We start from the raw sequence: 18,364 nt of genomic DNA on the forward strand, positions 1-18,364 counted from the left end.
CATAAATTCACAAAAGTAATAAAAATAAAGTACTATACAAAAAAAAAGAGTGTAAAAAAAGAAATATGACAAAAGAGTTGCTGCATGAATAAATTTGACCAGTATTGACCATTCACTATATCACCAATTTTAATTTTTATGAAGTTTGGTACACAAGTGTCAGAACTTGTCAAACCCTGCTTTGTAATGTTTGAGAAACTAATTCTAAAATTGCATTTACGTACAACTTTAAGGAACACGCTAAGAGATACTGTTGTGTTTTAGCTAATTAAGATGTCAAAAGTCTGAACTCAACTACCATAACGTAGTGACAAATAAAGATTTGCATAGGTACTTCATAAGTAAATGTTATTATACCATAAATATTTTAAACTTTCTAAAGAAATGCTTTTGGTGCCTTAAATAAAGCAAGAAATTCTCGCGCATTTTTAAAACTTAACTTCTCTAATTGAATGAATTGATTTTTATAATTAAGGAAGCACTAGAATAAGTAAGTTGAAATTTACTAATTAACAACTTTTAAGAAGTATGTATTTTCGTTGTTTTCTCATATTTATTTGTAAAAAGTCTACTAAAAACAAAATATTATAAATATAGCTTAAGAATAAATGGACATTTATGAAGAATTTTTTTAACTCTGTAAAAAGCAGCTCACCGACAAGAAAATAAACAATTTATTGAAACGGGAAGCTTGAAACTACAAAAATAAAAATATATTTTTGATGTATTTTGGCTTGGAAATATTTCCTAAAAATATTTGAAACTTTTACAATACAAAAACAATTGCAACGGAACACCTACACAAATACAAGGTATAAAATAACTATATCTGTAAAAATTTATAATTATATCAATTTTTTTCTTATCATAATTCATGCACAATGGTAATTTTTCAAACTATATAGGTAATCGTTTTTCTCTGCTTACGTGAGTTAAAATTGTAAAGTCAGGATCTATCCACTTCTCCCATGTAGTAACTAGAAAAGTATTTGGCAGCATTCTTTTTTTCAATTTTATCACGATTGAAATTTAATTGATTCTTTTTAAGTAAAACATTATTGAGACAACACAAAATAAATAGCTGGTAAAGTATTTAAATATAAAAGTTTGTTTCACTTTAAAGTCTTGGCTTGAGGATAACCTCATGAAATATGTACATAAATATCTTCAATTTATTCATAACTTGTATCTCTCCACTTCGTTAAATCCATGTGAGGAAAATGATGACTATTACATTCCACAAATGGGTTTCTAAGAAAAACACAAACATAATTCTTTTGTATTTTGATTATACAGTAAAAACAGAAAGAGACTTTGTCACGAAGTATCCCACACTCACTGTATTGCGCAGCTACCACTTAACAACCTGGTTGCTCTACACTGTTAGAAATTTCTAGGAAAAAATTGGTTAAATAGCATTTCATTTAATTGTTATTTTACCATATTAAAAAACAGTCAAATAACCATAAATGGGATGGTATTCAAACTGTTATCTGTGAGAAAAACCGTTTATTAACTACTTTCATTTAATATGGTTAAACAACCAGAATTTGATCTCACCAACTATGCCCACCTAATGAAGCCACTTAGTTCCTAGCAACTGGGTACATATATACCGAGAGGGCAAAACTGTCAATCTCCTGACCGATAGAACGAGAGTTCGAAACCCAGCGTTGACACAACAATATTTCCTCCATTACCTTCAACATGTGAAGAATTTACAGTGTCCCACATCCTCCAATTTGTGACTCTGGACCATTAAAATACGATACTCTCATTCACACATAAATGGCAACACCATAAATTTGCTTGACACAAAAAAGTATAGTATTTCCCCTCTCTTACGATAGGTGAAACAATCAAATAAGCTAATAAAAGCGAACCCCATTGTTCGATTGATCCCACTGTTCAAAACACAACTGAACCCCAACCTACCTCCAATGTCCAGTAAAATTTAATTTTACGGTTCTCAAACCATGCTGATTGAAAATGGTTAAAAAAACTGAGTACTTTTGCAATCATGGTTTTTTAACCATGCTTGTTGTGAACGGTTTCAAAGCCGTAAGGGTAAAAAATGTTCTTGACCGCAAACTTAACTGTTAATTGGATGTACAAACTGCTACCAGGTATTTTTCAGTAATTTTAGAATAAGAATTCAAACAGTGTATAGAGCTTGCCCTGAATTTACGTATGGAATACTACGTGAGAGTGCACATATCTCTTAAATCTTGATCAAATACTAAAATTGAATTAATTGAACAAATTATGTGCTTCCTGCAAAAATAGTTAGGATGCAGGAGAAGGAAGATCAAATTTATCTACTTACTTAAGACATTTGGAAATTTCGGTTCTATTTTTTCTAAATGCAGACAATAAATTTTAGACATTTGTTACAGATTGTTGCTCTTTCTCCGTAAGTTCATGTGAAAGTAAAAAGTTCCTCGATGTTTTAAAGGCTTTCCGCAAATGTTTGTTCTAATTGATTACATTCAGTTCGGTTTTCATCGGAATCATTTTGAACTTCTCAAGCTCACCATTTTTTAATCCAACAACGCCACAAATTTCAACATCTTCATCATCTGACGCATCAAACCTGTTGTTTGAGACGTTTTGCTCAAACTGTAACAAATTCCCAATTTTCTTTACATTTTTGTAACTAGCATCAAAATTTTCTGTTTTTCGTGTTAAAACAAATTAACTTCCATATTTTTATTATATGTTAGTAGAATTTCTGAACGATAAACGCGGGAATCAGCTAGCTACAAAAATGATCTAAACTTGTACTAGTAACATTATAAGATTAAGTCTTTGCGTCGGGACCGTTAAAAGAATACGATATTGTTACGAATTTGTAAAAATCTTTATAATTTAGTAAATGTTTTTGTTAGTAGGCAAAATATTTCAGACGAACCTTTAATGAACATTTCAATTAGAAAATTCGTAAAAAAAGCGTAATTCTAACGTAATTCAGAGAAAAAATTATGACTAATGCATTTCTTATGGAAAACTCGGTTTGGTGAAATTTTTGCCGACTTGGCGATAATTTTGGAGACTAGAGGATCAATTTAGCGGCCAAATCATAGTTCTGCAAAATTCGAGTTTCGGAGCGATATGACTATTATTTACGGAGTTAAAGAGAATTGTCTAGAATCATGTTCCAGGATTCCGCAGCCAAACCTATATAAGTAGGAGTGTTCAGCGCCACTGCTCTCGGTACAATACATACGGGAAAACAAAAGACGCGGAATCGAAGCTCGACTGTATTTTATTTTATTTCTTTTATTATAATTATTATCGTATAACTTATAATAATTGCATTAAAAATAAATAAAAACTTACAAAACAGGATCTCCAACCATGTATGTATTTAGAGGAATCGTCAGAGTATCATCTGAATTATCACAGACTATTCGGCCAACTTTCACTTTTCTAATCTCAGTCAGTTGCTCTGCAAGTTAGAATATTTCATTGCAATTATTCTGAATAAAAGACAGTTCAAGAATATTCTACTGAAAAACACGAAAATGTCATAAATTTATGAAGTTTAACATGCATTGCGAGTACTGGTAAATAACCGAATCTTTAACCACATGTTTTTCAATGAAATAATAAAAAAATCGAATAATTTTCCTTCGGTCACTTTCTAAAAACTTAAAAGGAAAAGGTGACATAAAAATTTTATAATAATATTTTTAATATTGCAAAAAATAAACTAAAAGGAAAATATTATAAAAAATAGTTATTTTTCTTTGACGTGCACTTATTTTTAAATTGAATTTCATGCAAACAATGAAATTTTCCTATAAAGTATTTTAAGAAAAAGTTAATTTCAGCTAATTAAAAATTGTTACTAAATGAATAAATCTAAAAAATGATTTTAAATAATTGACCGTTTTTTCAGAATAGCATTCTGATGTTAAATATAATGAAAATATAATGATAGAGTCGAATCATAGATTCATTTTAGGAGAAAAACAAAACATAAAAAAAGCACATTAATAGCACCGATGTACGCAAAATATTGTAGTGATGAAAATATTAAAAACATCGCCTTTCCAATTACTTACCGTAATGACTGTAATTTGTGTTTTTAGAATCCTTGTCAAAAATACAATTCCTAAAGTATACACGTTATGAGAAAGAATAATATTTAATGTAGGAAAAAAATACGTTATCAAAATCCAGCAAATTACTAGTATGGATAATGAATAGGATAAAAACATTGAAATATTTGAGGGCTTAATTAAACGTGGAAGTATTTCTAATAACCGCCCTTCAACCTTTATCTATTTCCTCTCACAATCCTTAGAATTTTCATATTTGCTCAATCTGGCCTTTATTCACTGTGACTTAGTAATGTGTGCTATTTCGGACATGATTCAAATAATACAATCAAACATCGATATTAGGTTTTACGATACAACGAAAAAAAATCTATATTCCTTTGGTATTTGTAATGTTGCTAAAAAAAAGAGCCTCTGATAGTCGAATACATACAATGATCCTGGTTTTGACGAAATCTTTTTGATTACTAATTATCCCCCACACTTGCAAATGATTTAAAATGTTTTTTTTTCTTCTTTTTTTGGAATTCCAATTCTTAAAAATTTTTCTTGAACAATTTTATGAATCATTTCTTAAAACCCTAATAAGTAATGAATTGTCATGTTTAAAAAGAGATTATCCATTTCTAAAGTACAGATAACGATCATAAAATAGGAAAGAATTTAATGAATCATAAAGAAACTGATATTTATGAGTTGCTATGAACAATAATGTTTCAATGCGTGTTGACTGGGAAGTATCATTACAAATTTTACAGTTAAAATAAACTAAACTCAGTGGCTCGACAGCCAAGGCCTACTGTTGCCCATCTCAGTTTTCTTGACCTTGGGCTCTGNTTTTGAGGGGTCTTTTCGCATTTTGCGAAAAAAGCTACCGTAGCGGAAACCCTGGTTCCCAAGCAGGCTTGGTACTCATTTATAGACCCACTGAAGGGACCTGTGTCAACCTTGCCCGGCCCGAGGAACAGTTAAAATAGAAAATAAAATTATCAAACGGTTTTCAGTTCTTCTGGAAATAGATGCGCTTTTTTTTTCTCGTTATAAACTAAATTAATATTTTGAATTAAAAATTCAATATTTAAAAAAAAACGCTCAGTAAAAAAGCTATTTTTACTTAAATTGATTAAAAATGGCACATCTGAACTTGCTTGTTTTAAAATAAGGAAAATGTCTTTACCTGATATCAAGCTATTTGTATAATATTCCAATAATTTTAATAGATATTTAGGTAACATATGAGACAATTATGGAAAACCTATAAATGTTACATTAATTATTAGGTTAGATAATTTGTAATTTATTATTCTTCAGAAAGGTATCCAAATTATTAATGAAAATGAGATATAATATGAAACTACTGCATAAAACTGTTCCAAATACTATGCAAAAGTAACTATTAAAAGCTAGAATAAAGAAACTGGTAATTACAAAGGGTGGACAAAATAACGGAAACACTTCTATATCTATGCATATTTAATATTTCTCAAGAAATACTTAAAGAATCATTAGTTTCAAAAGTGTTTGGATCATGCGATTTCTCACGCATATCAATGAAGTTTAAAGTTTTTAGCTTTGAGAGACCGACAATAAATTACGAACGGAAAATAAAGTTTTTGAGCATTCTATGTCAAAAAATGTAGCAATTAACTTGTAACTTTTAACAAATAATTTGGTGATTACATGCAATAACAGCACAAAATTTGGAAAGCTTAGCTTAAATATTTATAGAGGTATGGGCATTTTGATTTAAAAAAATTATTTTTTTGCCTTATGCTTTTTTATTAAAACTAAAATTATTCAATAAAATTAAACAAAATTTTCAGAGCAATATAAAATTAATTATAAAATTTTTGCTCTAAAATTTGAAAACAATTCATTGAAAAATGTGTAATTTACAAGTAATTAAAGTAGTTTTTCATATTGCACATGCGCAGAAAAAATTTAAAACTTTTTCTTCATAATTTTGTAGTTAATCGGATTTAGAAACTAATGAAGAAAGTCAGATTAAATTATCTTAAAAATTTAAAAAGTTTCAAGCAATTTTGCAAGTAGTTTTTGTACATTTTAAAAGAAAACTCCAAATGATAAGGGGTTTTCTACAAATAGTATTTTGCATCATTGACAAAAGTTAATAAAAAAATGATAATACCTTATAATAAACGCTCATGCACCAAAATGTGAGTGAATAACGAAAGATATTTCTTATGGGTGAGGATCCACCAACAATGCCAGTATCATTTTTAATAAGTCTTTTTTAATAGGACAAAATGATATTTTTGGATAACCCCTTATCATTTAAAGCCTTTTTTTTTCAAAAAAGAAAAAAAAATCATGAAAACTACTTAAAAAATTACTTGAAACTTTTTAAGTTTTAAAGATATTCAAATAGGACTTTTGAATTAGTTGCCAAATACGATTCACTAAAATTTAAAAAAAAAAATAGTAACAACTTCAATTTTTCCCTCGCATGCGTAGTATGAAAGAATTACTTTAATTACTCATACCTTGCACAGCTTTTAACAATTTTTTTTTCAAATTTTGAAGAAATAATTTTGTAATTTATTTTAAATTACCCCCAAAATTTTGTGTAATTTTATTGCGTATATTTTAAAGTAATAGCAAAAAATCAAAAAAAATTTTTTTTTAATGAAAATGTCCATAGTTCCATAAATCTTTAAGCTAAGTTTACGAAATTTTGTGTAATTATTGCATATAATAACCAAAATAGCTGTTATAAATTACAAACTGCTGTATTTTTTGGAATAAGATTTTCAAAAGCACTATTTTGCATTTGTAATTTACTGTCGGTCCTTCAAACATCTAAAAGCTGTAAACTTCATTGATATGTAAGAAAAATCACATAACATAAACTTTTCTAAATTTATTAAATGATTCTCAAAGTATTTTTTGAGAAAGGTCAAAAAATGTGTTTGCATAGTACCTCTGTATTTCAATAACAATTCCTTCAGTTTGAACACCCTATATCTTTAATCAATTTAAAATAACTATTTTAGTCTATTGTCAAATCATTTATTTCAAGTACAACTTGAGAATTGTTAGATGTATTTTTATTTTAAAAAATTAAGATTACATAAAATCAAAATTGATATTAGGCATTTTAAAATATGAATATTGTAAAACGTTACCTGGAGTAAAAGATGAAGGCCAGCCTGAATTTTCATAATAGAATCTATCTCCCCTTTTCAGGTTTGCAAACTGTTCAGCTATAAGACAACTTAATGTTGGACCAAGAACTGCTCCAGGTAAATTATATTCAGAAATAGCAGCACTCCATAAATCAATATCTTCTACGTGTCTACAATGTGAATGATATATTATTTTTCTGAAACTTGTTTAACACTCTACAATTTTGTAAATAGATTTTCATACCAATCCTATTTTGTTCACTCTACTTAAATTGTTCAATTTAAGTTTTTCAAGATTTATTTTTCAAATTTCAATCGAAATCAAAATAAGGCACGCAAGTTTATTCAAGTCCCTCTGTGAAAAATACACTGTAAAAAATGCTTGTTTTTTTCCAAACAACTTTATCTGTATATTTGAAGGTTTAAGCTGTTGGTTGACAAAACAGTTTTTCACTGTACTCATACTGCATGACAGCTTCACTTTTTCGTAAATAATTTTACGATTATTTACAGTACTTGCTCTTACTTTTCAGCAATTATTTTATGGTGTTGAACAACACACAAATAAAACTACTATTCAATTTTATTGTCAAATTGATATTATATCTTTCTTTAGATTTAATTCGATCTTTAGTAAATAAAGTTGTGTGTCTATCTTTAAATATATCTTTGGTAAATTAAGTTGTAAATGGTAACAAAGTGGACCACACTAGTTTGAAATATTTTTACACTTCAATATGATTTCAATATTTAAGATTTAAACTTTTTTTCCTACTGGAACACTACAACCGAGGTGGCTCAGAGAACACAGTACTCGTCTCCCTCTGAGGGGATCCCAGTTCAAATACCAGTGATGGCTGTTTTAAATTACCGCTGGTTAAATCAGATCCTTGCCGACCTTTCATCGTTTTTCTAACTATCGCAGACAGGGCTGGAGAAATTGCTCCATATGCCCGGGTCATGCAGAAATTCCGATCGGGGATATATTTTTTTAATCTCACTCACGCAGCCGGATATGTATATATAAAATAACACTATCAAAAATATTCCAAAATACCGATTTAGCACCCCCTTAAGTCTTGACGTTTTCCATATTTTATTTTAAAATAATGCAATATTTAATTACAATATCAATTTCAAAAAATATACAATAGAAAAAATTAGGGATTTCTTTATTAGCAAAATCTTTTCCTGAAGGTATGTTAATCTTTATGATGATCTCGAGTAGGGAAAAAATAAATTAACTATTGCAGAATACGACAGACAATGATTTTTTTATTAGCCAAATCTTTCCATGCAGGAATGCTAATCTTTATAATGATCTTGAGAAGAAATGAGTGAATGATAATAAGAAGCAAATATCTATTTGACGTGAGAATTTGAGGAAACACTTACCGGTAAATCTGAGAATAACGATGAACAGTTTTGTTTGGCAAAATGCCGATTAAATCCCAAAAACTCCTAATTTTGGGCATACCGCAGTATTCTCTGTATTTAGTGTAACCCGGAATACCATGTTCTCGAGCTCTTTCGACATTTATAGCAGCCAAATCCATTCCAAAACCATCACCTGGTTTTTCAAAGAGATGATTGGTTACCTTAATGGAAAAAAAATTGCTTTAAACATGTTTCATCAAATAATGTATTATTTCATAAAATATTTTAGATGGTAAAAATTTAGGAAGTTAAATCTTTAAAAACTTGTTTCCATTGCTGTATTCAGATTTTGATTCAATTTTAACCGATTTCTTTTCATACAATGTCAAAAATCATAAATATCTCTTTAAAGTAAGATCGAAAAAATAAATAAAGATTGATTTATGGAAGGATTAATTTTACCTAAGATAATTTAATGAACGAAAATGCCCAATATATCGCCAGTGAATTACCTGTAAAAGCGTACTATATATCTGTTAAAACGTGTTGTATATGTACAAATCTATTATTATTTCTATCTTTATAATCCGCACAATAAGTTACCGTACAGACTTAAAGATAAGTTTTTAAGGTTGAATTGAAAATATTTCGATGTTACATACAGCAATCAACTTTATGTGCAAAATCCTCATAGCTAATGCCTTTATATGATTTCACCTTTCCTTTTTTACAGGTTTTAATTTTTTCATAAGTAATGAAGCAAAACATACAGTAATTTCTTTCTTTACTCCTTTTTCAGCACTTTTAAATTGGTCTAAATATGCTTATTCCCCACCATTGAATTTTAATAATAATGATCCAAAAAATTAATATCCATTGAGCTTCAGGTACTTATGATAGAAAATCAGTCGAATTGTCTATGCCGCACGTCTGTAGTATGTGAAAGAGCACCATCTCACTGATACTAATAATATTCGTTTCTTCATAGAGTTTTAATATTCGGCAAAAAATCTTCTCCAAATTTTTTTTCTTCTGTCTTTTGCACAAGATTTAACTCGAATGAAATAAACCAACGGAAGCTGTTCCCGCTTGAAAAATGCGTTCCAAAGCCGTTCCCATAAGCCGTTTTAAAATCAAGAAACGACTTTTTGTTGTGTTGTAAGTCTTTAGTTGGAAATGATCTCAAACAATCATTTTGATAGTTATGAGGTTTTTCTAGAAAAAAAATTCTCATCGATGAAGACAAGCTCGTCATCAGAATGCTTTAAAAAATGCCTTTTTTCCATCCTCTTCTTNTTTTTTTTCCTTTTGGATTTGCAAATGACATTTCAATTGAATTCCAAGCGTAACAGAGGGGAAATCACACAAGTATTTTATTCAAAAAAGTATATTAAATATTTTTGAAAACAAAAATTCTATTAGAATATGCTACTTTAAGGTGCAATGTTTAATTAATAGGCATAAAATAATAAAAAAACCTCATAATTAATTTGCAAGTTAATTAAAAGTAGTAACAGAGGGGACAAATAAAATCCCACATTTTTGACATGCACTGTTATTTATGCTAAATTCTGTGATTTGAACCATCCTAAACATTATCTGTAATTTTCTTTTAAATTATCCCATTTCAAGGTAAAATAAATTATTATAAGACTTTTAAAATTCCAACCCCCTTTTTTTAAGTCCAAATAATGCATTGTAACAGAGAGGACATGGAATGTAACGGAGGAGACGTCTTACAAAATTGACAAAAAGTTAAAGGAAAATATCTTTGTTAAGAGTGACTCTTCGGGTATTTGAAGTTGGAGTTAGCAGCACTGCTATAATTGAAACCCGTGCTACATCTTTGTAGTTATATTTGAAAGTTTTCATTTTACCACACCCTTGTTTAAAAAAAACACAAGTGCATTGTTTGTTTCTTTCTCAATTTCAGTTATTTGGGCAACAAAATTAACTACCCAATTTTTTCCTAGAACTTTTTACACTTGCAAAATTATCTATAGCGACATCAAAAGAATCCCAGTGTTTTAAATGGTGACTGGTGTACTTTAAATAGGACATGGAGGACTTGTCAGATCCCAAAGTCCTCCAAGTTCCGAAAACAAATCAATACCTCTGAGGGTACTGATCGAGGAATTTCCTTTGCTTTTGGATTGGGTTCAAAATTACAAGGCTACGGAGTTGAACATTGGTAGCCGTAAACTCAAATTTGGGTCGGCTGTTCAACGACGGTTTTAAAATAAAAAGTCAATTGAGCGATTGTCGCAAGTTTCTATATTCTGTAATTAAGCAAACAACTGTGATTTTAATCGAAAATTCACATTTTCGTCAATAGCACATACAAATTTTATATGGTGTTTTACCTACGCATAAATAATGGATAGGTCGTAGTACAGCAAAACTTAGATTTGCCAATTTTTATGTTTGGATGCATCTGCTTTGATACTTGATATGCTTCCATTTAGGTGCACATTTGGCTTTGTGAACTTTCTGTCCATTTTCTTTGACAGCCATGCACTCAGCTCTACCAGAAGTCTGGTGAGAAAGTTTATCAGATGAGTCGAAATTTACTTAGTTTTCTTTTGTTTCATCGAACACTTTGTTACTAGGCTATTTCTTTTGTTTTGGTAGCTAGGTTACAGAGTATGCATAGAACAGTACAACGTTTTCTTGGAGATACAGGCAATGCACGGTTTGCTTTTTTAATAACTTTCTCCAATGCCTAAGGAATATTATAGAGAGAATATCCTTCCTGAATTTCTACTGCTTGTATCAGTGCCTTTTTATTTTTCCTTTGTCTTCTTTTTTTTCCAATTTATCTATTTCTCTGTTACGGTTTTTTTTCCAAAATATTTCTGTTATCATAAATTTTCATTATATTTTCTTTATCTTTCTTCTTACAAATATCCTTCTTTTTTGGAACATTTTGGTTCTATATTCTCTCAGTTTTTCTGCTGCTGTTTTCCCCATATTGATTACTCTTTTAAAAAACTTAACTATAACCTAAACACACTATTAAATAAAACGACCTGAACGGCACAGCTTTGTAAAAAAGGGTGCTCTGTGGAGGAACTGGTTTAAACTAGTTGAATCAAGATACATTAGCACTTGTATACATTCCTACAGTTTCTTTTTGATCGTCAACTTATCAATTTTGCGTAACTGAGGGGACATTCAGTTTTGTCCTCTCTGTTACATGAGAAACTTTAAAATTTTTAGTTTTTTTCTTCAAAAATATAACATAACATGATTGTACTAATAGACTTTAATGTAAAACCGAAATATCAAGTTAAAAAGTTTTTTTTTGCGATGAATAAAATAAACTTAAAAGAACAATTGTAACAGAGGAGACAGTATATATTTGAGATCATTTTTGACTTAAAAAATAAGAAGAAAATTTTTTTTGACCGTAGTCACTGCCTAATTAGACTCAAAACAATTCATTTTACAATATAAATCAAACTATATGCAAAATCGTCATATTTTTAATAACTTATTCGTCTTTAAAATAGACAGTTTTTTTTTGGTAGAATAAGTCAAAATCATGAATGCTCTCTATTTATGATAAAGTTTACTATAATCATGCATAACTCCAAAAAATGACTTTTGAATTCATAAATTGCAACGAATTTCCTCTAAAATGATACCAAATACAAGGATATTGCTTAAACGTTAAAAGTTCACTACTGGTTTCAGTTGGCATGGAATTCAACTTCATGCATTTTTGTTTCTAAAATTCTCTAAACAATTTTTTTAAAACATTGATAACTTGAATGTATTAAAGTCTCGAGATTAAAGATTGCTTTTTGCAAATACTTTATGAGAACTAAGACATTATCTACATTAGATTTCTTTTATTAGTATTTCTTTTATTTCACTATTAGATTTGAAAAGATCTTTAACTTTACAAAGATTTAAAGGTATTTTATTTATTACCTCAAAATAACAGTAAAAATTAAAATTAAAAAGATAATTAAAAGCATGTATTTTAAAGGAAGAAACAAGATTTTGTACAGTTTGAGGAATGGATGCCATGCCACAGAATGAGTTCAAGAAAAGGATTCCTTTGAAATTCTAGTATAAATGATCCAGGCAAACTGTCATCCCGTAAAATTAGGAGGGTGTTTTTGGTTTTTGGTCATTCAAAAGACAAAAAGAGGTTTTAAACAAAATATTTTAAAGTTCTTTTATAGTACCACAACAACATAAATCTCAATATTTTTTACTCATAATGTTAAGTTATATATATTATACCTTTTAACATAAATGAAACCAAAAAAATGTGTCTTTCTGTTTTGGTCATAGAAAAATAATTATATCTCTTAAGATCCCCACAAGTCTAAATTTTCATTCAATGTTGATGATGATGATTGAAAAAATGTGCAAGACATATATAAGAATCCGTGTTAATTACCAAAAATGATCAATTTTAATTTTTTTTTTAAAACTGGTTCAATTTCAAAATCACTGAATTGAAAAACAGTGAAAGACCACCACAAACAGCATCCATCAGAAATAGGTTATATACACAATCATCAGCTGTGTCGTGGAAATTCTTCTGTATTAATGGATTACCGGCTATTATCAATTTTTTTGAAAATAGCTTAATTTTTGTCGTCTGTTTTGAGCACCTGTTTTGATTGTTGTCGATCTTCCCTACAACAGTTTCAATCAATAAAATTTACAAATTTAATCTTCAGAGAATGGATTGTCTAAAAACAAATTTAATACATAGTTACTATTACTATAAAATACTATTATAGTACTTACATACTTGCATACGCACTTTATTACTTTGAAATACTTATACTATTAATTTAAAAAATACTGTATTGCTTAAAAGACATCCTCATAGTGATAGCAGACCATCTATTTCTTAAATGTAATTAATTATATCTCATACGCACTTATTAAAAGGAATTATAACATTTCGCACATAAGCACTATGTGATCAGTACCGACAGAAAAGCTTCATTCACTATGCTCTAAAATAGGAAAATATTTGGCATTTTGGACTACCGATTAAAACAACGTAACGAAAAATTAATAAAAAATATACTTAAAAATATTTGAAACTTCTTAAAGTAAATAAAATTTGAAATGTTGGACTGTTAATTAATATTAAGTGTCAAAAAACTAACTAAAATATATACATCAATCATTTAAAACATCCTTAATTAAGTAAAATTTTAGATTGTAAAACATTTGTTTAAGTAATTTGTATGTACATTTTTATCAAACTCTAAATCCTTAAAACAAAGCTAACTAAAATTGTATTTAAATGATTCTTTGATGAAATTTTACTAGTATTTAAATGATCTAACTTCTGTTGTAACTTCAGGATCCATAGCATTTGCTTTTTGATTTATGAGGCCATGAATAAATGTGTCCACAATTCCAGGCTTGTAGAGATTAAAAGGTTGTCTTAAGACTGTTGACACTCGTATGGAATCTGGAATCCATAAGAAAGGAAATATTACAAGATGTTTATAGTACAAGGAATGTTAATATATGTGTCACTTCTAACAACTGTCATTTTTGTAAACAGAATATTAGTCTCAAGATAACGCAATTTCCTCACTCTTCGTACTTCTACCTAAAAACATTCTATGAAAAATCTTGTTTTTCACCTACACAAGTATAAGTCAACTTCTTACTAAAACGTACTGCCCAAGTAAAAAGCAAGATTTGGCGAAACCATGGCAACAGAAAGGAGAAAACTGTAGAGAGTGGAGAAATCGTATAACTTTGAAACGCCTATTCTGCCATATGCAATGGAAAAACCAATGTAAGCGACAAAAAATTCATAATTGAGATTTTTATACACTTGGTATTTTTGTATGCTAAGCTACATATTAAGATAAAATTATCTTTTGAAAAATAAAGTTTGTTTTATCAGTTTTTTGAAATTCTACTTTAGCGTTTATAGCATTAGCAATAGAAAACTCCACTCCAAACTCCAAAATGAATCACTTTTTGAATTGCACGGCAGTATTCTATTTACAAAGAATATAGTCAAAGATGTAAGAATATAAATGTGAGAGGGTAGAATAAATTAACGAACAAAAATATTTTCTTTTTATTATTTTTATTACTGAATATACTATTAAAAGCAAAAAGAATGAAGCATTTTTGTTAAAAAAAAATCTATTTCAGTAATTTCGAAAACAAAAATTACATCTACATAATCTTGTTTACTCATTCAGTATAAAAAAAATTGCGTTGTATTTAGTTGAAATTAAAAGGCAACAACTATTTCTCAACACAATCATTTTATAATTTGTTACGATAATGTCAAAAACGTCTAAATGTGCCTATACCCGTGGCAAAGCTGAGCATCACCACAAAGCTTGTTTTATAATTTTCTAATCGTTATTGCCAAATAATACTTTTTTTATCGTTAAATGTGTCGAACTCCTTCACTAAATAATTGTCAAATATAAATCAATATTCCATTTATTTGCGTTCACAGGAAGCGTTTTATAAGTTTTAAGGATCAATAAAAAGTGATTAGAACCTGAACTACTGTCATAACATGCATTAGAAAATTCAAAAATATAGCCATATAATTCTAAAAAGTACAGAAATTTAAATGGGGTACTTGCAATAAAGTTTTATCCATTCTCACGCTTCTTTTAAGAATTTATTCTCCATTATTCAATTACCCCGTCAACATATTAAATGCATAAAATAATGGTTGATTTTTTATTTTATTTTATTATTACTTTTTTTGCCTTCTTAACCTTCTTGATATTTTTCAAAACCAGGCCAAGCGTTTGATAACGCAGGCCCATTGACTGTATGTTACTCAGTACGGACAACAGACCTCTCAAGTTGATTAAACAGGAAAGAACCCTCCTCCTCTGGGAGAGAATAATTAGAACTCCCGGGTGTCTGTCCTTGTGGAACCAGAATTCCGTGAGAGAAACTTGAAAACACACAAGGCATTTCTGCAGGGAGTTACTGATGTTATATCTAAGTTAGATTTGAATTTTGAGATTGAACATTTTTTACCTCCCATCAAGCCCATTGTTGACAGGGGATTTTCTATCCGCCTTGATCTGATCAAGGATGCCTCAAAGGCGGAGACTAGTGATATAGTTTTAAGAGCTTTCGAAACAACGGAATCCTTCTAACCCGAGGAAGAATGGTTGAGAGTATATACTGACGGTTCTAAAATGAGTGATTGTGTTAACGCTGGTGCTGGTGTTTACTGTGAACTTTTCTGCCTGTATACTCCCACCGGCATTTATAGATCAGCTTTCGATGGCGAGATTGCCGCCATTTACCAGGCCCTGGCACAACTTCGGCCGCGTTAAGACTCCTTCTCAAAAGTTGCAATATTATCTGACTAAAAGGCTGCACTTCAAGCAATTAATGCTCTCAGCCGCTCTCGATCTTTAACCATCGATAATTGCTCAAATCTCCTCAAATGGTTTGCCAGTAATAACATAGTGGCTCTCCAGTGGATTCCGACCCACTGTGGAATCCAGGGAAACGAGGCGGCTGATCTCCTGGAAAAAAAGGGAGCTTTATGTCCTATAGAGATCTAATTCCAGACTCCCTTTCTATAATATCAAAGTCTCAAGTCTCTTCACGAGGAACTCGAAAATCGTAATTCCAATAAACCATGGCTTAAGCAGATTCTCAAGGTTTGCTTGTCGTGCTTGTTTAAAGTTTTTCATAACATAAATTAAAAAGATTCTCAAGTTCTTTCTGACTGAATTCTTCATAATTATTACTGTTCTTATTAAAAGAATTTATAGTTGTTTCTTCCTGTTTTAGCAAGATTACAAAAGATATTAATTCAAACTACTCTATAGTGGTAGAACATTACATATCGTACTATGTACAATGCTTAAAGGATAGATTTGTCCCTAGTATAAATATAAATAGCAGGTGTGTTAGTTTCCTTAGAAAACTCCTATTAAAAAATTATTCATTTTAAATGCTCTTTCAGTTCTAGATTATGATCTATTATTTCTAAAAAACTTCCCTATTTTATAATGATAAATTAAGCTTCAGATTAGGAATCATCAATCTTTTGCGTCATAGGGCCATATCAATGAGTTCGGAAAATTTTAGGGACCAAACATCTGCAAGATCAGGGGTCACCAAACGGTGGTCCACGGACCACTAGTTGTCGGCGAAGGAATTGTTAAAGAACACGCATTTTTGATTTGGTAACATCAGACAAACTGCTCGCCTTTTCTATGATGTGAAGTGAAACTGATTAATTATTATTCATTTAGCGTAATAATTAAATAAGAAATAAGTAAATTTTATTTAATAATTATTATCATTTAACTTTTTACTCATCTCTGATTAGCATTTTAATTAAAAACTCCATTGGAAATATATGGTTCATTTGAAAATTTGTCATTTATAATTTTTTAATTAGTGAAACGTTGATAAATCATCAAGCGAGTAAATTTTGATTTGAAGAGAGGCGTTTAAATGTCAAATGATCGGTTGGAAACCTTTTCTCCACCACAAAAAAAAAATTAAAAAGAAATTGGTCATCCACCATCAAAAAAGAGACGTCCAGATTTATTAAAGGTATTTAAAGTGTTCACTTTTTTTAATATGCATTTTAAGTTATGTTCATTTTCTTCAACGCCCATATCAAGCCATTTTCCTTTTCTAAAACACGCTCTTTTAACTACTTCTAATTTCTAAAACATGCCAAGCTATGGTCATTCTTTAAATCCACATTTTAAGTTTTTTCCAAAATAGAAAATTTACCGGTTCACAGTGGAACAAAGATTGATTTTCACTGTCAAAAATGGGGAAATTTAAGTATTTTCACGAGTTACTTTTAAAAAATTTTCTTTTTTTCTTCTCTTTTTTGTAGTAAAATATCTAAAGAATATGAAAATGAACTTTATTTTGCCATTTAATAAATAATAAATGCAATAAAATTCAGATAATATAACCTAAAGAATATTGAAAAATTAAAAAAAAGGCCCACATTGCTCCGGTCGAAAGAAAGCAATCTACATATATTTGGCAAATGTAATTTACGAGCAAAAGTAATTAGCTGCTAATATTTGCCAATTAGAAAAAATTATCAATTAATCCAATCAAGTTGAAAGTAATATAATATTTTTTGGTTAAATTTACTTGAATTTAATTGTACTTATTATTTATTAAATAGCGAAATAAAATTTGCTAGAACATTCCTTGGAGATTTTACAAAAAAAAAAAAATTCATGTTAAAAGTAATTCTTGCAAATACTTCATTTTTTCCTTTGTTGACCACAAAAATTGATTTTGGTCCCACTGTGCAGTGTAATGTTCACATATAGGGTTCACCTATCAACTCAAAGTAACTGCTTAACTACTCAAAGTAAGAAAGTTTCAAAGCATATATGCATATATGGCAACGTTGCTTTTTAAAAGTAACGAGAAAAAGTACAAGTATTTTTAAAAAAAGTAACGAGTAAAAAGTAGAAGTAAAAGTACAAGTACTGAACAAAAAAAGTAACGATTTAAAAGTACATTTCTAGGAAATCGAAAATTCAAAGTAACCTAAACTTTTATTGAATAATATTCTTATGTTCTTTAATGTTTTTGCAAAATTGTTGTTATTTATTTAATTATTTTTAATTTTGAAAGTTATGGAGATTAATTTATTTTTAAATTCGGAAGAATATTATAATATAATTTTATAATATAATCGTATAATATAATTTTAAAATCAAATATAATTTTAATATCAAACTTTTTATGGATTTGCACGAAAAAGAAATTTTATCTATTGATTTTAATTTTTAG

The 18,364-nt window shown here is 29.1% G+C and overlaps 1 protein-coding gene across 1 annotated transcript in view; it reads right to left on the reverse strand.

Annotated features, from left to right (window-relative positions):
* Nucleotides 1-727: 727 nt before the first annotated feature.
* Nucleotides 728-18,364, reverse strand: part of LOC107446436 (peroxidase-like) — a 67,670-nt gene continuing 50,033 nt past the window's right edge. The window contains exons 11-15 of the mRNA XM_016061083.3: nt 13,912-14,039; nt 8,606-8,808; nt 7,211-7,380; nt 3,340-3,448; nt 728-1,251 (exon numbers count right to left, since the gene is read on the reverse strand). Coding sequence (XP_015916569.2) covers nt 1,173-1,251; nt 3,340-3,448; nt 7,211-7,380; nt 8,606-8,808; nt 13,912-14,039 — 689 coding nt within the window. The 3' untranslated portion in view covers nt 728-1,172. The remainder of the gene's footprint in view (nt 1,252-3,339; nt 3,449-7,210; nt 7,381-8,605; nt 8,809-13,911; nt 14,040-18,364) is intronic.

This window comes from Parasteatoda tepidariorum, chromosome X1 (genome assembly GCF_043381705.1).
Source record: "Parasteatoda tepidariorum isolate YZ-2023 chromosome X1, CAS_Ptep_4.0, whole genome shotgun sequence".
NCBI classification, from domain to species: domain Eukaryota; kingdom Metazoa; phylum Arthropoda; class Arachnida; order Araneae; family Theridiidae; genus Parasteatoda; species Parasteatoda tepidariorum.